Source organism: Talpa europaea, assembly GCF_964194135.1.
Source record: "Talpa europaea genome assembly, chromosome: 12".
NCBI classification, from domain to species: Eukaryota; Metazoa; Chordata; class Mammalia; order Eulipotyphla; family Talpidae; genus Talpa; species Talpa europaea.
In genome coordinates this window covers 66,258,360-66,285,567 of record NC_140079.1, presented here as the reverse complement: position 1 = coordinate 66,285,567, position 27,208 = coordinate 66,258,360, and the positions used below count along the sequence as shown (strand labels likewise).

The window sequence follows — 27,208 nt, the reverse complement described above, 5'->3', positions numbered from 1 at the left end:
GTCCCTCCTAAAATTTCTACGTCTTTTATAAAATATTCTACTCTTTGCCCAACTTTCCCAAGTGAGATTCCCTTCAAGTATGGAATAGAAATATAAGTATTAATAATAACTATGAATTATGAATGAATAACACAGCCACAAACAGTGAAATGGGAACTACTTTGGGATTGGAGTTGATTTTCTAAAGCAAAAATGAGTAATGTTTTAAACAGTTAATAGTCATTTTTAAGTGTGCAAAGGCTATGAAGTGAAGACTCAGTAGGAATCTCCCTCATTTAAGAATCGGCAGGTATAAACAGTTACTTTAGCCTTAGTAGCATTCCCATGCTTATTTTCACCCAGGTCTTAAGTTCTTTTTTCTTTATTCTCCAATGCACTAGTTCCTAAATGTTAGCCTGGCAACCAGCTGAATTAAATAGGGTGGGAAGCATTTTAATAAAGCAGATGCCTGTAGCTACCTACAGAAATTCTGATTGCAGATGTCAGGCAGACATCTTCGTTTTAAAGTTTCCAATTGTGGGCCTCCCCGGTGGTGCAGCGGTTGAGCGCCGGGTTGTGAAGCTGCCCACAGCCTCAGCTGCACCGGTTCGATCCCCAGCTGCTCGGTCCCACATGGCATGCAGACCTCTCCTGCCGCCTGCTGCCCCTCTGCCTGCTCTGCTCCCCGCTCTGGCTCTGGTGAATTCTCTCACCCTCCCGTGCTTCTGACTGTACCCAGTGCTTGTATAAATAAATAAAAATAAATCTTTTTTTAAAAAAAAATAAAGTTTCCAATTGTGATAAGAGGGGCCACTTAATTTCTTACACTTTGCTACACCAGAATCAAGAACACCTGAAGGAGGTAAAGAAAAGGGAGGAATGCTTTGTTTGGAATTCCTAATCCTATGACATAGCTTATTAAACACAACTAAAATGACACATAAAATTCATTTGCTAAAGGTGATCCTCAGGAAAGATGATGAATTCTGTGGGATATGAACTTGGGATGTCTGCCTACTTCTCAAGTGACTCAGTTTCTGATTAACAAAAAGTAAAAATGTAAAAGTCCCCATCTTGTCCATACTTGACAACATCTCTCAGGAACGGGACAGTGAAGAAGTGGTTGGCGATGTTCCCAGCATTGAATAGCAGTCGTCCATCTGAGCTTCGTTTCTGGGCAGTTGCCAGGGAAATTTCGCTGTATTCTACTACTTGGTATACTCCGTCCACTCGGCAAACCACTCCAACTGGTTCTGTAGGGTTCGTTTTCTCTACTACCTGCTCACAAAGAAAAAACAGTAGAGGAGGAAGTTTAATCAATGTTACACTGGAGATTTGTCATTTTTAAAGGCTACATTTACAATTTGGCTTACACTGTTCTTAAAAGGAAATCGTTAACCTTAGGCAATGACCTAGTCATCTTTATATTCTTTGACATACTTATTCATTCATACGAATGAGGTAATTTGTTTCCTTCCTATTTATTATCTAACTATAATACAGATAGAAAATCCATCACACATCACATTGGAGTGGGAATAATTAAATGAGGAGTCTACATTCCCCAGATCTCTTTTATTTTTATCAATTTATCTTTAATCACACTCAACTACTTTGAGAATAACTGAAATTTACAAGACCAAAAAAAGGTATTTTGTTTCATTTTCTTATGCCCAAATCATTAATTCATTGAAAAAAGTACTTCATTTTTATTCATGAATACAGAATATTACTTGTTTTTCTGAGCTATGGCTGGGAGGTGGGCGGAGTGTTAAGGCAGGCAGGCCACGGGGCTCGACTGCCTCTCCAACCAGGGAAGCCTGCTCAGATTTATTTGCTTTGAAAATAAGTTTTTGTTTGAAGTAAGAGATGCTATGCTTTAAAAAAAAAGTGTGAAAGCCAATGATTTGAAAATCTATGAATGAGTCTAGGCTGGTGGGGGAGCTGAAAGAAAGGTATACATTGAAACTGAGGAAAAATGTGACAATGTAATTGTTCTGGACACCTCAGAGGTGATTCTGATACCTCAACATCCTAATCCTATATATCAGGGACCTAAATTAAATGCTTAAAAGGAAATTATCAAAGAACTGCATGTGACACACTAATATACAATTAAACTCAAGACGAATATTCAACAGAGAATCAAGCAATAAAAGCTATCTGAAGATACTGTTTTATTTGTCCTGTTCTATTAACAATTCAGCATGCTTCAGAATATTCTAAAAAAAAATCTATCCCCAGTTTGAAAAGTCTATCCTAAATATACATGAAATTATATCAATAAAGTTAAAATTTTCTCCAGCAACTGATTTCTTAAAATAAACACAGTAGCAGTTTCTTTCAGACCTCTAAAAGCACTATTGAGAAGTTGGTTTACGTAGCAATTACAGATACAGGCACCTAGTTTAGCTCTGACGCAGGGCTACAGGACATGCAGCCGGCTGTGTAGCTTCACTGTCTGCCATCCTGAAAGAAGCACAGTATTCATGGGAAAGAAACTCTGTACCAAGGAAGTGAATCAAACTGGAGGGAAACATCATACAACCAAATTATTTAAGTCAGCCATGGGCGTATCTGCAACTCCCATTTATCAATCCATTACCACCTTCACTTCATATACACTATGGTACATATCCTACTAGGTAGAGAATTTAGGGTGGAATCCGCTCAATCCATTAATCTCTCTCTCTCTCTCTCTCTCTCTCTCTCTCTCTCTCTCTCTCTCTCGCACGGCTCATTTTCCAATCACCTCTATATATCCCTACTCCCAACCAGTCAATGGTAAATAATAAGCAGATTCATATTTGACACTGCACAAGTGTTATTCTGCTAGTGAAAGGTTTACATCTACAACAACTGTGCACCTCCAAATATATAAAAGTCTAGATTATAAAAGAAAACAGTTGCAAACTGGCACTAAATTGGGGTTATTTCATAATATATACAGTGTAAAATTGAGAGGTTTGCTCAGTTTTCCACAAGTTAAATCCTGAAAAGTTGAGTTCAAGATAACATTTAACCTCAAAGTGAAGGTAGCTGTTTTACAAACTGTTTTTTAATTAACAATAGTTCCTATGTTTTATCTTTGTAGTTTTGCAAATGACTGGCTCTTTAAGTTTTTTTTCTCAAGGCTCTCTCCCTATAAAAATACGTAATTTGAGACTCAACAGAAACAAAGAAAATAAGCCAGTCAAAAAATGTGCAGAAGAGCTAAAAAGAAACTTCTCCAAAGGGGATATGCAAATGGCCAACAAGCATATGAAAAAATGTTCAACATCACTTGAAATCAGGGAAATGCAAATCAAAACTACAATGAGATACCATCTTACACCAGTGAGAATGGCACATATTAAAAAAACTAGCAACAACAAATGTTGGTGAGGTTGTGGAGAAAAAGGAACTCTCCTGCGCTTCTGGTGGGAGTGCAAACTGGTCCAACCACTATGGAGAGCTGTGTGGAGATTCCTCAACCTGCTAAAGATGGAGCTTCCATATGATCCAGCAATCCCACTCCTAGATATTTACCCAAATGACACAGAAACATTAATTCCAAAGGGCACCTGCATGCCTATGTTTATAGCAGCACTATTTACAATAGCTAAGCTATGGAAATAACCCAAATGCCCAAAAATAGATGACTGGATCAAGAAGATGTGGTATATATACACAATGGAATATTGCTCAGCAATCAAAAAAAGATAAACATATGCAGTTTGCAGCAACATGGATGGAGCTAGAAGGGATCATGCTCAGCAAAATAAGTCAGAGAGAAAAAGAAAAATACTGGATGGTCTCACTCATAGCAGGAATTTAGAAAACCTAAATAAGAGACCAGGAAAAAGACTAATCAATACAAAGTAAAAATCAAAATCAACAAGCAACTATAAACCAGAGACACACTAGGGGAAGGGGGTAGGAAAGAGGGGCAGGGAGAGGAAGGACTAGAGTCAAAATAAGGGGGGGGGGGGTGTGTGCAATTGTATGGGGAATATAACCAAAATGAAAATGCATACATTGTGTAAAGATGAAAAATGATGCAAGAATTTTATAAAATATTTAAAAAATATGTAATTCGCCAGGACAAAAGTCCATTAAAGAAGTACTGCAAGGGGGCCTCCCTGGTGGCACAGCGGTTGAGCGCTGGGTTGTGAAGCTGCCTGCAGCCTCTGCAACGCTGGTTCGATCCCCGGCCCCTGGCAAGGGTCCCACATGGCGCGGAAGATCTCTCCTACCTCGCCCGCTGCTCCCCTCAGCAGTGTACTTTGTCAGTCTGCCTGCTCTGCTCTCCCCTCTGGCTCTGGTGAATCCTCTCACCCTCCCATGCTTCTGACTGTACCCAGTGCTTGTATAAATAAATAAATAAATCTTTAAAAAAAAAGAAGTACTGCAAGGAATTCCACTTGTACACTGTGAATCACTCCTTAATTTAGGTGTTTTAAAATACATATTTCAATATCTTGAGTCTTTATTAAAATAAAAAGGGTAAGAGAAGAGATTACATAATTAGTTTTTATCTATCCTAAAAGTTTTTAATATATATCAACCCAGTCATATTTCAGTTCTATCTAAAGATTTATTCATTCACACGAGTGATACCTCATTATATGCCAGACACAAAATCACCATGACTGAGACTGAAATTGTCCCAGAGGACCTCCAGCAGAGAAAAATTATAGGATACACTCCATCTCTGTGTGACTAGTATACTCAAAGGTTAGTGCACCAATGTAAAGATTTTTGACAGGGAAAAAAAAAACACAATTAAGCTAAGAGTTTGATTTTGTAATGTGATATAATACTAAGATTATGAATTCTAATCCTGGTAATGCTAATGATGGGAACCTTAGGTCTGGAACTTAATTAGTAATGGAACTCAAACTGCTCATTTCTCTCATTGCTGAGGCCCAAGTTACTGGATAATTTTTGAGTTCCCTTCCAGGTTCAACAATCTGATCATACAGAATTCAAAATGATTCTGAAACTCAGAGTAATAAAAAGAAGTGCTTGTTTTAGAACAAAGAGTGACACCAAGTGGAAAAAAGTCAGAAATATATTGTCATGTTTTTTTTTTTTAAAGTTTAGATGCTATTTACAATCCAATATACTTTCTATTACTATTAGTAGCTAATATAATGCAGTACAGATACACATAGATTATTGGACAGAGGTCTTAAATAGATGGAATAAACCAGGTTCCTTATTCCTAGAGTCAAGAAGAATCTTATTAGGTTTATCAGCTTCATTTCTGAAAACTTTAGACACGCAAATTTAAGACTCAGCTTCTGTCTATGAGTTTGTATTTAGATTTATAAATGAATTTTGAGAGACACGAAATTTTTTATAGGGGAAATATCCAACCAACAATATAGCATGTATCTCATGGCAGGATTCTTCTTAAACCTTGGTATTTCAAATTTTTATATATCTGTTTTTATCCAAAGCTTGTATGTTTTTGCTTTTGGCAGAAAAGTCTTCCTTTCACATCTATATTATAAAATTATTCTAAATTTTATTCTACCATATTCATTTTTTAATATTTAACTTTAGAATTCATCTGAATTCTATATTCCATAGAATCTATATTCTATATCTCTATACAGTATATTTTTATGTACATGGATTTTTCCTTCTGACTGTGCTACTCTGCCCTCCTAATTTGACATTCTACTCTGGTCTCAGGACTATCCTCCTACTTACTTTTTATTTAAATTCATTTTAATATCTGCTAGACTATCTCCACCCATACCCTTTCCTCCTTAAGATCAACCTTTACCAACAATTCCCTATCCATCTTTATAATCATTTTGTCAAATGTCCCCAAAATAATCTCATTGGAATGTTGATCAGAATTGTGTTATACTTTAAGCTGGGGGGAGAAACAGATGCTTTTAAGGATTTCATGGAAAGTAATATTTACATTAATATTTCTAAATCTTCCAGTGTGTTTTCTAGGTCTTTCACATTTTCTGTTCATTTTATTCCTCAAAATGCATTTTGTTTGCTACCACAAAAGCAAGTCTTCTATATCATCATCTACGCAACTAAAAAATGTTGAAAAGAACATCATCAAGGTCAGAGACTTGCCATATGGCATTACAAACCTTCCTGCATCTTAACGTCAGTATATCTGTGGACATTCAAGTAGCTGTCAGTCTCTTTAAATTGTGCTAATCTCCAAATCTATTTCCATCTTATTCACAAGACTATCATGAGAGGCCTTCCAAAGTCTAAATTTGCTATTTCTACAATATTTCTTGTACCTACTTCTCCAGTAACTTTGTCACAGGAAAAAACTGGGTTAACTGGATCAAATAACAACTTGGTATTAATGAATCCACTGCAGGTCTAATGATGATGTCACTTTCATTTTCTCAGATACAAATCATCCTTACCTAGTTTAATCTCTTACTTGTAATGGATAAATGTGCATTATTTCTAGAATCAAATGCTACCAGTTTAAGGGGGGGAAAACACATATGGTGTAGCTTAGTGACTTTAAAGAGATGGATGGATACAAAATATTCAGATACCCTAAGAGATCAAGTTTGACTCCTGGAATGGATACGTTTCATGTAAAGCCTTGCTGGAGTTGAGAAGAACCATTACCTTTGCTCCACAGTCGGCTCCTTTCTGAATGCAAAACCCAATGAAGCGGGGGTCTGCTACTTTTACTAAGATGTTGTCAACACAGTAGACATGAATGCTCCAGATGCCTCTCTGCTCCATATCCTCCACAATATTGTGAGCTGCAAGTGCCCGATAAAGACCGCCATTCCCATCTAGGAAAGCGAACAGCCATTAGCATCACACCAACACCCATTATGAAGGTTAACCAAAAATTGCGTAATGTTTCCAAACGAAAGAGTTCTGAGAAACAGTTTCACATATCAGGGCCAGAAAATGAAATACACAAAATGAAAGGTATCAAAAAGTATACTACATGGTTTTAAAGATAATTTAGCTTAAGTATTCACATAATAACCCTATTAATGTGGGGCCAGGCAACCAGAAAGCCCAGACTTTTCTTTTTAACTCAGTCCTTTTAACAAGTTAGACTATAATATACTGTGAAATATAAAAGTCGTTATTAGACAATGCTTATTTTATAACATTTGATAATAACATTTGTTTGATTCAAGTTAGCTCTGTATTTACAGATCCAACATTGACAATTTCATTTATGTCAAAAATAAAAATATATGAGCATTTTATACCACATCATGTGATAAGAAACCAGATTAATATGAAGGTCTATATTAATTTAAGCTAAATTTATACTTTCCTATCTATCTTTAGTGCTGTTTTAATGTACTTCTTCCACCAACCACCTCAGCCACAGCTAAAAAGCTGACCAAAAAAATTAGACAATTTCATAAAGTAGAGCTAAGAACAGTAAATTCTTCCATTTAAAAAGAATTAAATAGGGCCTCTCTGCTGGCTCAGGCAGTTGATTGCAGCGCTGTGAAGCTGTCTGCAGCCTCTGCAGTGTGGGTTCAATCCCAGCCAGCCTGGGAGATACCCACATGGCACGGCAGACCTCTCCTGTCTCACCCACTGCTCCCCTCAGCAGTGTATTTCCGTCAGTCTGCCTGTTCTGCTCCCCACTCTGTCTCCGGTGAGTCCTCTCACCTCCCACACCTCTGGTCTGTACTCCAGTTCTTGTATGCATGAATAAATCAATCTTAAAAAAAATAAATAAAAATTAAAATAATTAAATAGAAAATAAAATAAAATAAAAGCCTGTATTGGTAGAGCACAACGGTAACACTATTGTCTTTTCCTTTTAGCCTTTCCTCCAAGTAAAGGTCCATGCAGATATGAATTTGTGAACATCTTTCCTTTTTAGTTGACTGGTACGCAGAGTCACTGTACGTGGTAACCCAGGCAGGACACTGCCCAATCCTAGGGATGCCATTAACAAGCTAGTGTGGAAGCAATGCCTGAACGGTATAAAGCTACACTCTAATTATACTGTGATGGAATTTTGTATTTCCCATTCCCTTACTAACCTCCCCTAATGATTTCTCTTGCCACTTAATGTCTTTAAACAATTACTTTAATGGTACCTAGGAATTATTTCTACAATAAACTATAATTTAGTCTTCTATTTAAACAGTGAATGGTTTCCAACTTTGTACTACAATAAAGAATATAGCCATAAACACTACTGCATATTAAACACTGAGTAAAGAAAATGAACTTTCTCACTCTGCTCAAACTCCTTTCTGGGGCAGATACCTACAAAAAGTATAAAAACTGGGCCTCCCTGGTGGCGCAAGGGGTTAAGCATCCACTGTGACACTAGCTGCAGCCTCTACAGCACGAGTTCAATCCCAGGCCAGCATGAAAGCTACCCACATGGTGCAGCAGGATCTCCTGTCTCACCTGCTGCTTCCCTCAACAGTGTATTTCAGTCAGTCTGCCTTTCTGTACCCAACTCTGTTTCTGGTGAATCCTCTCACTCCCTGTACTTCTGGCCTGTACCCCGGTTCTTGATGCATAAACAAATCTTTTTTTAAAAAAGTATAAAAACTTAACTCTTTCACCCATGAGAATTTTCATATTTTTTAAGTCACTGCCATATTTCAAAGAAAAAAAATTTAATATTACTTTCTAGCATCAAAATCACCCAACAAAAAAGAAAAGTGAAATTCAATAATTTACATTATTAGCTTTTGTAGTCACCGTTAAAAAAAAAAAGCATGGTTACAAACCTGGAGCCATAGAAACCTTGTTCTTCTCTTCCAAAATAATCTTCCCATCAAAACTCATAGCAGGCAGCATTCCCTGCTGAAAAAAGATTACATTCTCTTTTTTTAAACCAAAGTACTTGTGCTTTGTGAAGAATTCCTTTGTAGATTCCATTGTTCTGCCACTGGTCATTATATACCTTGCAAGAGAAAAACAGATCTTCTAAGCAATAGGGCCATGTGCAGTACATAAATATCAAGGGGCATCTATTTCCTATGCTAAAGAAAATTTGAGAGCACCACTTCAAGTTTAGATTTTCTTCATACTTTTCCCAGTAAGGTGGCATCAGCTGCTTCCCAAGGGGAACTTTGTCCAGTTACTTAATCAGTCTTTTTAAGTTAAGCTAAATCTATGTACCAATATTAAACATACCTCCTCCAGAGATTCTATAACTATCTTAGGTAAACATTTCAGAACTCTACAAAATTTGTATTCTAAATTAAAAACTCCTAAATAAACAGGGGGAAAAGGATACCTGCAAAATGTTCTAATGATCTCTTGTGATTCTTTATGTTAAAATTCTGAAATGGAGTCTAGGCCCTATTCTCTCTCCATTTAAAATCATTAACCGTATAGGGGTCTCCCTGGTGGCCGCCAGGTTAAGTCTAAGGCTGGGTTCAATCCCCAGCCAGCAAGCTAACACACATATAGTGTAGTGCCCACTGTTCCCCACAGCAGTGTATTTCAGTGGATCTGCCTGTTCTGCTTCCCGCACTCACCGCACCTCTGGCCTACACCACAGTTCTTCCGCACACAAAAAAAGAAATCATAACAGTGTAATTACACTCTCCGTTGTCACAAAAATTCAACCCACGCCAATGTGGCAAAAGGAAAAAAAAGATTATATCTAAAACTGCAGTAGCTTTTACCCTAGCAAGATATAAGCGATATATAAGCAGAGATTTTTGTCAAATTATTTTGGCTACTGAGGCATCCTAGCACCTTGAAGCAAGTGCTGAGTTTAATATGTGCTGAATGCATAAATAGAGAAAATGATATAATTCCCCACCACAGTAAATACCTGTCTGTTTAAAAAATTATCCTGGGTACTTTGCCTTTTGGTAAAAAAGATTTGGGCATAATTTAGAAGACGACAAAAGAGGAGACTAAACTGTTCTGCATAAGATGAGAACAGAAACTGATCTATGATGTGAAAGAGAAGAAAAGCCAACATGACAGGAGGAGGACAGGGCTCAAATAGAATGTTGGGCACTCAGAACACAGATGTCCCTTAGAAATCCCTATTGGAATCAAGATGAAAAAACAATTCACAGCAGGCCAACATTTGTCTGAGAAGGGCTAGCAAAGCTGGGGGAATTACAAAAAGCCTATTTTTAAAGGCATCAGAGAGCTACAGAAGCAGTGGGATGGAACTAAAATTCAAGACAGCAAGAATCTTTCAGAGACAGCTAGGGCTATGCAGCTGCCTTTCCCTTGGGTGCCTGATGATTTGGGATACAAGCTAGTGAACAGGAAGCAGGACTTGGACCAGGCAGAGGACAGAGAACCTTCTACCAGTTGAAAATTCAGCAATAAGTAGTTACCAAACATAATGCTTAAATAAAGCAGAGCTTTTGTTGGTCATGTGGGACTGAGAAAACAAGATTAGAAATGTGAGGGATCTCAAATACATAGCTGGCCTCCCCCTCAAAACATTCTTCCAAGCCTGCCCTGGGAAATAGATTAAAAAGCTAAAGCAAAAACTATTAAAAAGCAGAGCAGAATTTCCATAATCTCTTGTGCTTAGGAGACACATGCTGGTCGAGGCAGTCCCTGAAAACTCAGTCTACCAGTGACTGAGAATCCCCTCTATTCACAGCAAAAAAATCAGTGGGAGCTTTCAGGAATGTGGAGGAGTGGGTTTCAGAGGGTGAGATCACCTGACACATAAGGGTACAGGTTTCAGGATGGAGAGAACCCACTGGGTGCTCAAAGCAGTGACTGAACATAGAGCCAAGCCACACTGTCATGAAATATCTGATACTACAGATAAAAGACCCTGAAATGCTTTGAGAGAGGGTTAAAAAAAAAAAGGGTGGGGTGTGGAAGAGAATCAGAATGGTATAGGGTCTTACCACAGCAATGCTGAAAATGAGTAATTTCTTCATATTTCAGAAATTGACTTTTATCAGAAAGTCTACACTCAAATTATCAACCACAATGTAGCTTCCAGACTGAGTGAATCCACTGACTATCCAAAGGTATTCAAGCAGGCATGCAGAAAGGGCAGATGAGTAATAATACTGCTCACTAAAGCTATAGTGATTTAGTTATTAAATGTATCACTTTTAACATCTATAGTATGCTACATCTCCAAAAAAAAGGAAATATTTTTGCCTGTGAATAAAATATTTGCTCAAATATTATAAACTAATACATGTTCAAATACTCTCCCATGAGATATATCTTACCATGGAATGATGCATTTGTTGCCATGATATTTTTCAGCTAATTGTTGGAGCTTCAGGATACGTTCTGCTTGAATCTGGAAAAGTGTCTTGTGGGATGGTAAACCAACATCATACATCCCTTTGGGATATGCAACACCAAGTCTTGTCCCCTGTCCACCAGCTAGAAGAAGAACTGCCACTTTGTTCTGGGAAATCTGGAAAAGTCCTAGAAAAGAAAAAAAAAAAAAAAACCACTTATAGGACTTATAATTAAGCATTTTAGGATTGCATTTACAAAGGCAGGAGCAAAGACTCACTATCTGTGTAAGGAGCCAGGACTCTATACAGAATCAGGGATGCCATTCTTGTTAACAAAAAACATTTTCATTATTAAAAATTATAATGTATAGAACCCAACTAAGCACCAAACGAAGTATGATATATACTTCTTAAATGAAATAGTTTTTTTCCTAAAAAGATTGGAATGCAAGGATCATGAGACATTACAAATGTTTTGCAAGTACCTGACTACTTCTTAGATATGGTAAGCCAAGGAAAACAATAAAAGGTACCAGGGCTTCAGGATGAATGATGATGCTGTTAAATTACCTGCAGCCTATGAATCAATCAAAAATAATTAATTAATGAACATACAAACATACTAGACAAGGTAGCCTCCAGTAAATGTAAGGAAAAGCAGCTGTCAGAAAAGCAATGTGGTACAACAGTCCACCAGCGAGGGTCCCAGGGTCCACATGGTGCGACAGACCTCTCCTGCCACTCCCGCTGCTCCCCTCAGCAGTGTATTTTGTCACTCTGTCTGTTCTGTTCCCCCTCTGACTCCAGTGAACTCTCTCACCCTTCTGCGCTTCTGACTGTACCCAGTGCATGTATAAATAAATAAATAAATAAATCTTTTAAAAAAAAAAAAAAGCAGCTAGTTTCTGAAGTCACAACACCTGGTCTGGTCTAAAATCCAACTCAACTGAATAAGTTCAGGTTATATGCCTGCAAAGGGCATTAAGAGACTCTGTGGGGTGATGGGAATGTTCTACATCTTGATTAAGGGTGGTAGTTACATGGTTATATATATACATATATATTTCTCAAAAACACATAAAACTAGTGCATTTTATTGTATGTAACTGTATTTCAATAAAAGTGTTTAAATGATTTTTTTTTTTTAATGGGCCATCTACAGTAGTTCAGAAGGTTGTTAGGCTCAGTCTTTGTTGCTGATTTATTTCTGTCTGGAAGCCTTCAATTTCCACAAGCTGAATATTAGCAATAAGTAATAACCAAACATAATACTTGAATAAAAAATATTCTGACTAAAAATAAATTCAAGTAGGATTTAAAAGCCAAATGGAAACAAACTAAACATTCTGGACTATTGCATACCACCGAAAGTGTTAGAATGAGGAATATTTCTAAATGTGTTCCAAAAAAGTTGCAAGAAAATTTTCTGGACGGAGAAGCCTTTTTTTAATACTATTTATTTTTTTCATAAAGTATGTGTGTTTTGTTTTTCTGTTAATGTGGCTTTAGTTACTCTTTCCTGACATCTTATTTTACCTTCAGTCCAAAAGTAAGTGATTTCCCTCAGCTGCCTTTCCTCTTATAAAAGATAAGACCAACACTCCCAACGCCAGCTCTGTATCTCAGATCCTATTCCCCCACTACCATTAACACCAATTGGTGCTCTCCACAGGTTCTAAACAGTTATCTAAGATAGCTGTATAAACACTTCTTCCTCGGATCAGATCCCTTGACTAATACTTCATTCTGGTTTTCCAAATTTTTCTGTTTTGAAGCTTTGCTACCCGTAATGTTTTCATTCTTTATTCAAATAAAAGGCATGTGTTTGCTTCCTAACTCCCTGTCTGTCATATTTTCTTCAATTTTTCTTTCCACCTGTGAACCTGATTATTCACTTGATCATAAAATCTTCAGAGCAGCACTGAGATAATACCTGCCAGGTGTCCATTCCCAGGCAGCAGATCTACATTTACATCTCCTCTCCATTTAGCTACTAATATACTATGAGCTATAACACAATCCATATATATTTGCAAGTAAAAGGTTTCTGCATTAACTTCCTGCATATTACTCAGGAGCAGAGAGAAAAACAAGAGGAAAGAAAGTAGTCCCTGGAGTATCAAGACCAGCTGCAATTCAAGAACTAAATGTAGCTACAGCTGTTGTTAACAGTATCAAATGTGTGTACACTGGCTGAAACACACCTATTCCATCTGTGTAACTACAATAATATCTGTTTTACAATGACAGATAAAATAATGCTTGAAATTAAGTGTGCCAATAAAATTTGGTAAGTCTTTTAGTTATATTGCAAAATACACGATTTCAAACAATGAAATAGATGATTTCAATACATGATTTGTCATAACATAAATTTTATATGGGCAGCAGCACACCTATATGAAAAATATAAACTAATTTTAAATATGCAAAACCCAAGTGAAATTAGGAAGTATGAACTTCTTTTCCAAAATTTCTTCTGCAAAGAGGAAAACCTGAAAGCATAAATGGATCAAAAAGCTGTGATATATTTATACAGTGGAATGCTACTCAGTGATCAAAAAAGACAAACTCATGTCATTTGCAGCAATGTGAATGGAGCTGGAAGAGATTATGTGAGCCAAAATTAGTCAGAAAGAAAAAGATAAATACCAGATGGTCTCAATTATATGTGGAATATAGAAAAACCAAACAAAAGGTCAAAAAAAAGTCAAAACTCGCAAGCTAACCATAGGACTGAGGCACACAGCAAAGCAGGGGGTGGGAGAGGTTACAAAACAGGGCAGGATGAACACAGGGAATATGGTGATAGTCCACAGGTGATACAGTGGTGGGAGAACTATGAGGACTACACGATATAAGAAAAAAAAGTTAATTAATAAAAAAAAATTACCATTACTTAAAAACCCAAAAGTACCTCACTGTATCATCTTTTATATCTTTTCATCATATGACAAAAGAGTTAATAACTTTCTTATAGATGGGACCTCAACACAAATCAAATCAAAGGTAAATAAAAAAAAATAAAAAATTCAAGCCAGAGGGAGCCATTTCCAGGGTGGGAGTATATCCATCTCCTTTGGAGAAGGAGCCATGCTTTGCAGATCCACAAGCACTTTTCCTGATAACATTTATGAGAAGCAAAGTAAGAGTTTACAGCAGCCTGTCATGAGTCATATTCTTCCTGGATGACTTCCTGCTTGGACTAATTCCTCTCCTACTCTTTGACTTGGGCTTGTACCTGAAGCAAGGAGGCTAGCAAACGTACAGCTGAAGTAGAGCAATGCCAGAACTTTCCATTCAGGTTATTGGCACTCCACAAGGAGTGGGGTAAACAAGCAATTCAACTGACGGAAATAGAAGACTACCCAAGAAGTCTTCAAAGGAGATATTTTAGTTAGTCAAGAGAGTTGTTTGTTTTTTTTTTTAAAGATTTGTTTATTTTATACACGAACGGGGGTACAGGCCAGATGCGCAGGAGGATGAGAGGATTCACCAGAGACAGAGCGGGGAACAGAACAGGCAGACTGACGAAATACACTGCTGAGGGGAGCAGCGGGTGAGACAGGAGAGGTCTGCTGAGCCATGTAGGACCCTTTCCGGCCGGCCAGCCGGGATCAAACCGGCACTGCAGGCTGCAGACAGCTTCACAGCCAGCGCTCAACCGCCTGCGCCACCAGGGGAGGCCCTCAAGAGAGATATTTTAGGTCTTTATTTTTAGTCACAAGTTTACAGTTGAAACATATTTTATATATTAACTATGTCCCCAAAATATTAAGCACAGAAGGGCAGACAAATAAAGGAAATCTCCATGTGAACTAGAATCAGTTTTAGATACAATGGTAAACGTAATAATGGCTTTGTGATTAGAAACAAAAAATTCCTTAACTTAGAGATGCATACTGAACGAAATGAAAGTAGAACTAAGATGATGTTTGCTATTTGCCTTAAAATACTACAGCAAAGAAAAAGCAAGAAAAATCCTACCTAGCAAAACTTTGATCATCATTTAATCAAGGTGATGTGCATGTGGGAATTCATTATACTATTTTTTCTGTAAATATCTGTTTCAAAATTGCCTGAAATTTTTTGTGCAAAGAGATGTTTAAGCAGGCTACAAAATTATACACAAAACACAGTCCCGATGTGTGTGTATGTGTGCCAGAGAATACTACAAAATAGTACGAGTCAGTATATATATCTCTGGATTGTGGCGTAAAAGAGATATTATTGCAATTTTTAGTATTTTCCAACTTCTCTAAAATAAGCATGTGTCACTTTTTAAACATATCCACCAGAAATATCACTGAACTAGATTTCAGAAAATGTAGAGGTGGTACATTTTTATGAGTACACTTTTTTCTAAAAATAATCCATTTTTTTAATCACAGTGAGTATAACAGAGGCACCAATTTAAGATTTATTTTAAAATGTCTCATAAGCAAAAAAAGGCTAATATTGAATACTGATTTATTGTAATATAAAATTGGAAGACTTGTTTCACTGTAAGAATGCATTGCTCTCCAATATGAGATCTTTACTAAAATTATATTCTCACCAAAGCTTCTAATTACTTCTCCATCAAGATCTTAGCTGTTTAAGAGATTATTTTTTAGTTTTTATCCTCCTCTATATTCCTTTTTCTACAACTGCCCAGAAAACTTCAAGAATTAAAACAAACCTCTCTTTAACAAGAAGCATATTAATGACTCATGTATTTATCCTTGAGAAATAATTTTCCACCTGAGGTGTTAAAATGTCCATTATCATATCAATAGCCATGAGACGCTTTGAAATTACTATACAATGTTTTTATTTCCTTAATTTAAAAGGCAAACACTGCCTTTGATACAATTACTAATATCTTTCTTCCATCTGAAATATAGCATCATAATCTTGGCAATTGCATTCTCTTCCCTTTGACGACTTACTATAGAAATTTCATTTTGTTATGAATTTGCAAATACATGGCTAAGTGAAAAGACAATAATGTCAAATAGAAAGTCTCCTCCACTCCTGCTCTTAAAGACACAAATATTCCTTCAACAGTAAGCCAAAGGGAAGTGTGCTTTGCACCTTCTTATACTTTACTTGGTTGTAATGGTTCCATATTCTAGGTTAAATAAAAAGCTGTAAATATAAGCTAGTTTCAGGCCTCCCTGGTGGCACAAGGGGTTAAGACACAACCTATAAAGCTATCTGCAGCTTCTGTGGCACGAGTTCGATCCCCTGGGCAGACGGAGCAACCCACATGGCACAGCAGGTCTCTCCTGACTCTCCCACTGCTCCCCTCAGCAGTCTACTTCATTCAATTTGCCTTATCTGTTCCCCACTCTGTCTCTGGTGAATCCTCTCACCCCCCACATCCCTGGCCTGTACCCCAGCTCTTGTATGCATAAGTAATCTTCAAAAAAAAAGGTTAAAAAAATAAACTAGTTTCCCAAAGACCAAAAAAAAAAAAGACTCAAATTATAGGAGGTCTTGATTGTTACTCATAGTCTACCATTATATAAGCACGAAGTTTGGGCTTCCATAAGAGTTACTTCTAAGATTTCATCCCCTAAAATACCAAAGAGAAATATAGGCAGCTGGGATACCTGATAAGATGCCCATGCATGTGGCTTTGGGTTTGTGCAGTAGCTCTTTTAAACCCAGGAAGAAGAGAAAGATCAATGAGGACAAAGTTAGTAGGGTGCACAGTATCACTAAAGCCTTCATTCAGGTGCTCCAGCTGGAAGTCACCCTCTCACTGTAGTCTCCATTTTAAGAAAGAGGCTAGGTTTGCCACTACCAGCATTTTAGATCTGAAAGGACCCTCCTTAATGGTTATCCCATTATTTTCAATGTTTTATAATCTTCAACATGTTTTAAATAAAACTTCACCTAACCATGAAATATATAAAGTAGGTCAAAGTAAAACTGCTCCTCTAGGAGGAGATGACAGGATTGGAGACCTGCCTATTTAGTGTGGTTCCACCTCCCCCATGAGACAGTGTCCCCAGCAGTGGAATCCCTTGGGTTCCTGAAGCACAGTTTGAAAACTGGTAACTCCATACATCAGAGAAAGATATGGAGAGGTATACAGAAAGTTGAGAATGGCTATCTTTCTTTTTTGGTTGGGGGGAATGGCAAGAGTAGAAGACAAAAAAGAAAAAGAAAAAATGGCCATGATTTAATGTAAACATAAACTATAAGATTATATCTATAATATTATTGCATATTTATAAAAGTAAACATGTATATTTATAGTCAAGTACTATGTGGTAATGTGAATAAATACAAATTTGATGAGGCTACAGGCAATTTCTCTACTGTATTCCCGTTCTTTTAAAAAAGAAGGTAAAACACTAGTCCAGTCTGTTCATTCCATGGCCGAGGAAATGACAAGTCTTGACAAGTTGACAAGAAGCAAGTATAATTATTCATGGACCTGGGCTCAAGCCTTTTACTTACAGAGGAGTAGCAAGTTACAAAAACCAGTCACATTTTAGCTATTTTGCCATTCTCCAAAACACTAATACTAGTTAAGGAGACAGGTTTTATGATAGGTTTTAGAAGAAAAAGCACTGGGGCAATTCAACAGACATTTATTGACCACCTTACAATTACAACCCCTAATATAAATGCTAGTAACATATACAACTAGGACCTGGAGGCGCTGGTGAAGAACTGGTAACAGAAAACGAAAAGAAGACATAAATAACTTATTATAAGGCAAAATGAAAGGAATACATGGGCAAATGCCTCCAACTTGGGACAATGAAAAAGGTCATGGATCAGACTTAAAGAGTGTGTAAGTTCTGCAAATAGCAGAGCCACCGCCTTGCACAACTCCAGGAAAAAGCAGAATAAGGTGGACTATAAAGTGACCCAGGTAGGCAGAGAAGGGGCAAAGGCCAAACCACACCTACAAAGGCAGGAAAGGCATAATGCAATGTTCAGAGACAGGTGAATTATTTGATCTGGCTGAAATGTTGGGTGGTAGAGGTAAAGAGAAACAGAGACAAGGAAATATACGCCAGGGCCATAGTAGAGAAGGGTTTAAACTAATCAGCATAAATTGAAACGTTTAACTTGTGCTTCAGAAAGAGAAATCTAGTAGAAGCATGAAAATTGAGGAAGAAGACTAGCAGCAAATTAAAAACCTGAATGAGAGGAGTCTTGAATTAGGCACCAGAAATAAAGAGGGGGCCATGGTGGGAGACACTGCAGAGGTCTCAGAAACACACTGGTGAGTTTCTGTTTGGTTACCTGGTTTAAGGCAGTATGAGAGTGAAAATATTACTAGTTTTACTTTAATAATTTATTGCCTCTCATAATAAACTTTAGAACAAATACCTTCACTTTCCCAGTCCTGGAGCTGATCTTGATCCCTGGTAGCACTGCCCAACACCTCTCGCGGGACAGGTTCCATTCGAGCATCCACTTTTTCTTGCTGAGAGGACTGGTTAAATCCTTTGGTGGCCTTTTGGAAAAAGAAGTTGAGCTCCTCAAAATTCATGACCTGGAGCTCTTCATAAAGTTCTACCTGTTGGGAATCCTCCAGCTCATTCCAGAACTGTAGCAGGTGGTCTTGCCCAGCTTTGGACAACCTGAGTTTGAGATCATTAGTGTTCATAATGCTCTGGTAGCCAAGCTTGGTGAAAACAGAACTGTAATTTCCGTACCAGTAAACCTAAGAGAAAAGGAATCAACAGCAGGTCAAAGACCAATCTCCAATCTTAAGGGTTTTCCTACTAAAAACAAGTGTATTATGCACACTAGATGTTCAGGAAATTAATGTTAACAGTTCCTTTCCATCACAGTGTCTCTAAGAGATAAAACTTGTAAGATCACAATACTAGGCACTGCAGTAAATACTGTACTGCCATGGTCTCCTTTAATTTTCAACAGCTCTGTGACATAGGGACTATTATTATCATTCCTTTACAGTGAGGGGCACTGAAGCACAGAAAGGCAAAGCAATTGAGCCAATCAGTGGAGCAGTGAATCCAAGTAGTCTGATTCCAGGGCTCACTAACTGTGTGTAGTCACCTCTGGATTATTCTTCTGAACACTAAGCTACCACAGGAAGAACATCTGACTTTAACATTTCAACTGTTTTTCTTCTCTGTAAGGATAAAAATAACTGTTATATTCAGAACAAAACAAAATTCAAGGAGACAGGACCACCTATCTTTATGGAAAACTATTGCAATGGCAATTCCTGCAAAGAAACAATAAAAACATGTCTATTATGTTCACTGAGAACTGTACCCTAAAAGGACCTTAAAGGAACAATAAACACATAATAATCAATGGATAAAACCATGTTTTTTAATTGCAAACAATGAAGACAAAGCAAAATGTCAAAGAGCACAGCTCAAAAAAAGAGAAAGGAAATATTTAATCTAATTATAGATAAATGCAAGAGGAGACAGGTGTCATCTAGAAAGAGTTCACAAAGGAAGCATATTCCAGCTGTGCCTCAAGGACTGAGCAGATTATATACAAAAGATTAGGAAACACACAGAGTGGGTGGCCATGAAGAGTGTGGATTTCTGGGGTGCAAAGCAGGAAAAAGAATTGCAGGTTTATGCAGAAAAGGTATGATGTACCTGAAGGCTAAAACATTGAAAGTACTGAAAACTAAGCAAAGGAACTGAAACCTAACAGAATAAGTAACAGGAAGCCAAGAGGATATGACTCAAAAGTGTCACCATGCTGTAGAGGGGTAAGAGTAAAGTTTGGCAATGGCATGAAACAGATCATAAGGAGGGACAACTAGAATCACGAAAACAAGTTAAAAGCAATTGCAGATATGAAAAACCAAAGGTCTACATGATAAGTTGCAGAGAAAATAAATGAGAAAGGGATCAATTTGGAGGTTATCATACAGCATCATCACCACAGTGTCACTGCTTAGACGGAGAGGAGAGGCAGGAGTAGTAAAGAAAGAGCCTATCACTTCCCACCCAAAGAACAGTGCAAGAAATGAAGGTGAAAGGACAGTGCAAAACTCTAGAGCTCAGCCAAGTTAATTTCCCCATGCATCAAAATCCTCATCTGTAAAGCAGGATTAATAAGAGTAGCTACCTCATCAGGACTAATAAATATAAAACACAATTTACAAACTCAGGTAGAGAACTGATATCAAGAGTTCCCTGAGGTGGCAATGACACCTACTGCTCGCATATCACCTATGGTGTGGTGGTACAACTCTAATGGCTTTGGAGATATTTGTTAATGTAATCCTCAAAACAACTCTAAAGTACTGCTATTGTAATTACTTCAGAGAGGAAGAAATTGAGATAAAGAGGTAACTTGTGCTCAAAGTCTCAAACTAGTAAAGTGATAGAGCTAGAATTCAAACCCCAACAACCTGGACTTCTAACTTCATAGTCTTAACCTATACTGTTAATCTAGAAGGTCTCTCAAGGAAAATAGAACTATGTCTCTGTGCTTGTGTGTGTAAAGAGAGGGTGGCAAGAGACACTCATGTTATTCATACTTTATTCAGAAATACAGATATGAATGATCTTGTTCATTCTAACTCACTTTGCAGAAATGAATTCACAAGCCAGTAAGACGGAAAAAGGAAGAAAACACATAGGACATGGTTGTGAGGATCTTTACAGGATATATAGATACTTCATTTCAAAAAGCACTATTACTTTTTATTCTATATTGGGCATGTCAGCCAAATTAGAAATTTGTTAGAAATAATTTTAATTTGCAACCACTCAAAAATAAATTCAGGAAAGATATCATACAACAGTGGCAGGCATCAAAATTCTAGATATTTTTTCTTTGAATAAGATGCCTTCCAAAACTGAAGTGACAGACTGGCTTCCTGATTCTTCTTATAAAATCAATTTCAAATTAGATTAGCATGTAAAATTGTGTAATATTTCCTATTTTTATTTTTGCTTTATTCTGGATATCTGAATAAAGTATTCAGGGATAGCATACTTCAAGTGTAAAAATGAATGCTATCACCTATAAAATATATCTTACGAGCTACCAATGATTCATCACCAAATTAAGGCTTAAATATGAAATGAAAATGCAAGCTTATTAATAGTGTGGGACACAGTTCTAACTTGTCACCTAAGATGCTCATCACTACATCCATGTCCCTTCTTTTTCTATCTACTGAAATACCACTCATCCTTAAAGGTCTGCCTCTCATACTCTTAACTTGAAGGGAATCTTTGCAGTTTTTAGAATCAAACAGAACTGACTTTTATTCCTGGCTCTCTTGCTTGTGCCGTGTATCTTCATCTGTAAAATGGGAATGATAAAATTTTCTTTCAGAGGCAGAAATGAAAAAAATCCTTACAACCAATGAGAAAATGAGGCTCAAAGAGGTTAAGCAATTTGCTCAAGGCTACATACCTAGCAGGTAGAAAAACAGGAACTTGAACACAGATAAACCTGACTCTAATGCCTATGAGCTTTTCATACACCAATATATCGCTCATAAGAGCAGAGGAAACATTAAGAATCTATCCAAGTTCTCATTTAAAGAGAGGCTGTATAGTGGCTGGTAACCAGCACTGGACTCTAGGGTCAGACTGGCTCGGTTAGGATGCCAGGTTGCCACTTCCCAATTTTGTGACCTTGAACAAGTAACTTAACTTTCTGGTGCCTCAAATGTTTTCACCTGTAAAAGAATAAAGCCAATACTTACCTCTAAGTTTAAGAGGATTAATGAGTTCATATAATAAAAGGAATTCAAAACAGTTGCTGGCACAGAGAAAGCTGTCTATACTTGCCAGTAATTGCTATGATATCAGTGAAGTTTGTGCTCTAAACCACCAAGTCATGAGGAGAACTATTGAGTTGGGCACTGGACAGTGGAAACAAGTTTGCCAAGGAATGAAGAGAAAATTCAGTCAGTGGGAACAGCATGAAACATGTAAATAAATGTAAATAAATGTAATCAAGAAACAAACAGATAACATCGATGAGGCTGAACTCATCACTGCTGCTATTTCTGTAGAAAGATGACTAACCCACAACCATCCTTTTCACAAATGTATACGGTTGGGTGACTACCAAAGGCTTCTATTTATTTATTTATGTATTTTATCAAGGTCGCACTGTTTTATAACATTATATAGGTGTCATGTATATAGACTTACATATCAACATCTGCATATGGCACATTATGCTCCTCACTGAAAGTTTAATTTCCATCCCTCACCATACAACTGATCCATTTTACTAAGCAAAGATACTGCATATCATTAGTAAACAATTTAAGAAGGAAAATTATTTACTTTCATGTGCCATTATTCACTCAACAAATATATGATGAGTACTCAATGCATGCTAGACACTGATCTAGGTGACAGAGACATAGCAATAAGCAAAGCAATAATGAGTATGCCCACGTTTCAGCACAAGAGACAGACATGTAGTGCTATGAGACAAGTGTTAGGAAGAAAAATACAGTAGAATAAGGGACTGTAGAGCAACAGGGGTAAGGTGGGTAGGTACTATAGATGGCGGGAGTGTGGAGAGGTGGTAGGGAACCAGGTAGGGCCTAATAGAGACACTTGGAGACACAGCTGAATGAAAAGAGCAGCAAAACAAGGCAATAACCTAGAAAGGAATGTTCTAGGTAGAAGAGGCTATAAGCACAGTTGTCCCAGGGCAGGATAGTGCTTGGGCATACAAGGTAGAGCAGAGACCGATGCAGAATGATGAGAATGCTGGAGAAGTATAGAGAAACCAGATCAAGAAGGGTCAAGACAGAGACTCCGCGGTTTACAAAGCTACCAAAGAATTTGGAGCAGATGAGTAGAGTAGTGCACTTTCAGTTTTTAAAGGCTTATTCCACAGCTATGGGAAGGCGGGAGGAAAGATTTTAAGGAAGATCAAAGTGAAAGCAAGCAAACCAGTTATGGAACTCCCACAAGAGTCTAGATGAGAGATGATGGTGGTTTAGAGTGGTGATGAAGGTGGATTCAAAAGGTGAACCTAGAGGATTAGGTAATGGATTTAATGTGGAGAGAATAACATGAATCAAGCAAATATGACCAGAAAGTGACAGCGCCATTTACTGAGCTGGGGCACCACCAGGATTGCAGCAGATTTAAGGGCATGCATGGAGAGTGGGGAAATCAATACTTTGGGTCATATTTAGTTTAAGATGCCTATTAGACACCCACATAGAAATACTGATGAGATAGAAAAATGTAGTACTCTAGGGACTCCCTGGTGGTGCAAGGGGTTAAGCACTGCACACTGCACCGTGAAGCAATCCACAGCCTCTGCAGCACGAGTTCGATCCCAGGCCGGCCAGGGAAAAACCCACATGGCGAGGTAGACCTCTCCTGTCTCACCCACTGCTCCCCTCAGCAGTGTATTTCATCTGTCTGCCTGTTCTGTTCCCCACTCTGTCTCTGGTGAATCCTCTCACTCTCCCACACATCTGGCCTGTACCCCGGTTCTTGTATAAAAATAAATAAATCTTCAAAAAAACAAAGAAAAAGAAAAATGTAGTACTCCAGAGTTCAGAGGGATACTGGAACTAAAGGTAAAACTTTCAAGGTCATCAGCATACATAACAAGTTTATAGGCTGATTGACATTCCCAAGAGAGTATAGATAAATACAAAAGCAAAGAAGATAGGAGACAGAACTGCAGACATTCACTGGGGTATTACAAAACATTTCTGTTTACATACATAGTTTCAAGAGCTATGATGTCATTTCTTTTGAATTTTAAAAATATATATCATATTAAAAAAAACAGTTGAGAGATTCATACTAAAGTGTTTTCCAAGTAATGGGGTCTTTCCCAAGGTCTCTTTTATACTACTACTTTTGCCCAGGCTAAGGGAGATTATAGTAGTGGGAAGTCCAGCAAAGAACCAGGCAACTGAAGAAAAGGAACTCCTGGTTCTTGGACCCTTGCCATCTTCTCACCTCCCTGTGCATACATTTCCTCTTGCAGATATTGTGACCAGTCTTTCTCATACACCTTCAAATGAGAGTCTGGAGTGGAGATTTCTCTGCCTACTAAAAGGCATGTCAAATGTATTATAACATTTTATGATAGAAATCAAATTTTCCCCAAAAGTGAATAGGTATCTATTTACTTTCAGATGCTTGAGAAAACAGATCCATGCAAATAAGACTCATAGGAAACTCAAAGGCTAAGCTTTGCTACCTGGGCACAGATCACAGGTGTCCGAAACGTTTCGAAAGGTCACGTGTTCATTTACATATCCTGAAAGTGTTCACAGCATAACCATGCTTGAGTTTCGGACAAGAATAATTTATCTGTGATTTTTTTTTTTTTGAGACAGACATAGCCTCCACCTCCAGGCCACAAAAATTATATCATTTCTCCAATTAATTCTGCTATGAGGCATGCTCTTGTGTGTAATGATACACAGTAGTGATTAAGAGAGTTAAACTAGGATTTTTACTGTGATGACCAAAGTCTGAAAAAGCTGAAGATCAGTCTAAAAATGATGACAGAGCTTGGTGTAAACCCATAGCCTAATGCATCTGTGTCAAAATCAAGGGAAAATTTGGAAATAATCCACCATTGTCAAATACACTTTTGATATACTGTTATTCTTAAATAACAATATTAAAGAAATACAGTTTTCCTGCTCTCCGCCTGCTCCTATCTCTGCTGCTAAATGTTTGCACCCCAAAATGATAAGTAAACCTCTTAGAGCTTTTGAAAGAGTATTGGAATTAAGCCACAACCACTGAATCCTATAAATGGTTGGCAGCAAAGCCTATCAAATCCTTCCTCCCAGCCAAGTGAGCCAACTCACTACTAGTGAAGGAACAGAAACTGCCCTCAATGCCCTGCAAACTCTTTGGTCCACACCTAGTGAATTTCAACTCAAAGTCCTTCAACTGAAAATACCATATAATGATACATACATACCACTAGTACGTGGTTTCAGATTTCATAATAAACACACAACAACATCAGGCCAAATTTAGACAATCATCAGGAAGCCATATGGTCAGCGCATGTGTGTTCCCAATCTTCTAACACATCCTTCTACTTGGCCAAACCAGGTGAAACCCAGAAATTTCAATCCTCCACTGGCAGTAGTAAACGAAAAATCACAGTGGGAAGCAGATTTTGTCCCACTCTCATGTCCGCCACCGGTATCTTCTAGCCCTCTAGAGCGTGCTCTCATAATTCTTTTTCTCATATATTCCAAACATCCCAGCTTGCTCTCACCAGATTGCTTCAAGGACCACCTGTCCTCACTGGAGGCCCTCGAGCCTGGTCCCTGTCCACTGGGCCCTGACCTGAGCACCTCGAGGTCCCTCCCCGGCTCCAGGTGAAGCAGGTCTCCACCCCCTCTCCAGGTGAGACAGGTCTCTAATTCCCTGCGGGTGAAACAGGTCTCTACCCCTATCCAGGTGAGTCAGGTCCCTACCCTCTCTACAGGTGAGACAGGCCTGTGCCACCCCATGCAGGTGAGGTCAACACCCAACACCTGACAACCACCCGCTTCCACACACTGCCCTAAGCTTTCTCCTTCCGAAGCCCCCGGCCCAGAGACCCCCCCCCGCCCCCCCAGGATAGCCCGGGCAGGAGCCGCGATCGCGGGTGTGCGGCGCCCGGCGCCGGGCGCAAACGTGCGCCGCGTGTCCACGTCCGCGTGCGTGCCCGTGGCCGCGTGTGCGCAGACCCAGGCGCCGCGCCCGCCGGCCCCCGCGAGCCCCACCCGAGGGGGGGTCAGGCGACAGGGACTGGCAGGGAGCCCCTCACCTCCCTCGTCGCGACGACGGCTCGGCCCGGCTCCGACTCCCTCGGCGCGGCCACTCATCGGCGTCCCGCGCCCGCCCTGAATATATACCCTCATCCGGGGGCCGGGGCGGCGGGGCGGGCCGGGATCTGGGCCGGGGGAGCGCCGGTCCCGGCCACCCCGCCCCTCGGTCACCGCGTCGAGTGGCTGCCCGCGCGGGGAGGAGCTGAAACCGCCCGCCCGCGCGACACGTCAGCGCCGCGGGCGCCGGCGACGAGCGGCTCCTGAGGGGTGGGGAGGGTCCCGCGTCATTCGCTGGCGGGCCCAATGGGGACGGCGCCCGGAGCCCCCGGCACGACCCGCCCCGCCGCACGCTCCCGGGCGGGGAGGGGCTGGGCCAGCGTGTCACTCAATCCCTGGCCCAATGAGGGCGGGCGGGAGGGGGCCGTCACGGGCGCCCCGCCCCGCGGCACGCTCGCGGCGTGGGGGCGGGGGAGCCTTGAGGCCCTCTAGGCTGTGCCGAGTCGGGCGAGGCTGACGTCACCCGGCTGTCCCGCGGGGTCGCGACGAAGCCAGGGCGCACCGCTTCCGAGCAGCGGCCGGTAGAGGTAGGCGGCGCCGTGTCTCCGGGCGGATTTCCGCCGCCCGCCCGCCCCGCAGTAGATGCGAGGGTGCCGCCGAGCGCCGCGCGGAGCCGGGGGGCTGCCCCGGTGCCGGGCCTGGGGCTAGTTCTGCCGTCTGAGGTTGGCCTGGCGTCTGGGCCGGGCCCCGGCTGTCTTCTGTCTGCCACGTGGCAGCTCCTGAGCGCGTGCAGGTGAAGCCAGACCCGTTACTTTCGCACCGTCGAGCACGGAAACAGAAAACAAGCAAGCAGAGGTGCTAGGTCACCTGGGGTCGCGGAGAGCGCAGTTGGCGAGCCCGGTGGCCGCCTCTGCGACGACGGTGGACTTACCCTTCCTGGCTGCCCGCTAGAAGATGGTGGCTGGATGGGTGGCCTCCAAGGCTATGCAGACCAGTGTGTCGTTGCCTGCTGCGCACCTGTTATGTAACTTCGAGCGGACACGCACACCTAGGCTTTGTGAGCATACAAAGTTTGTATTTAATCTTTAAATATTTAAAGTTGCATTGCACTTTGTATAGTTTTGGAAGTCAATATGTTGAGAAAACAAAACCACCTATATTTACCATAGCAATTTACACAAAGAATTGCGGGCATTTGTGTGCCCTTCTTCTTGAACTGCAAAGGCGTCTTCATTTCCTTTATCAGTTGCAGAGCCACACCAGCATCATGCTTATACTTTTAGATTTGGGAGGTTGAATACTCCCC

The 27,208-nt window shown here is 39.6% G+C and overlaps 1 protein-coding gene across 5 annotated transcripts in view; it reads right to left on the bottom strand.

The window, feature by feature from the left end:
• The window catches only part of UAP1 (UDP-N-acetylglucosamine pyrophosphorylase 1), a gene marked incomplete at both ends in the record, with an annotated part of 32,993 nt that extends 6,995 nt beyond the window's left edge, over nucleotides 1-25,998 (bottom strand). For 3 of the 5 annotated variants that reach the window (XM_084248874.1, XM_084248875.1, XM_084248877.1), the window contains 5 exons: nucleotides 1,064-1,257; nucleotides 6,589-6,761; nucleotides 8,697-8,872; nucleotides 11,145-11,349; nucleotides 18,501-18,780. In XM_084248874.1, coding sequence (XP_084105000.1) covers nucleotides 1,064-1,257; nucleotides 6,589-6,761; nucleotides 8,697-8,872; nucleotides 11,145-11,349; nucleotides 18,501-18,780 — 1,028 coding nt within the window. Of the gene's footprint in view, nucleotides 1-1,063; nucleotides 1,258-6,588; nucleotides 6,762-8,696; nucleotides 8,873-11,144; nucleotides 11,350-18,500; nucleotides 18,806-25,904 lie in introns of those variants that run through there. The other 2 variants (XM_084248876.1, XM_084248878.1) reach the window with 2 other exon arrangements.
• Between the last annotated feature and the right edge of the window lie 1,210 nt (nucleotides 25,999-27,208).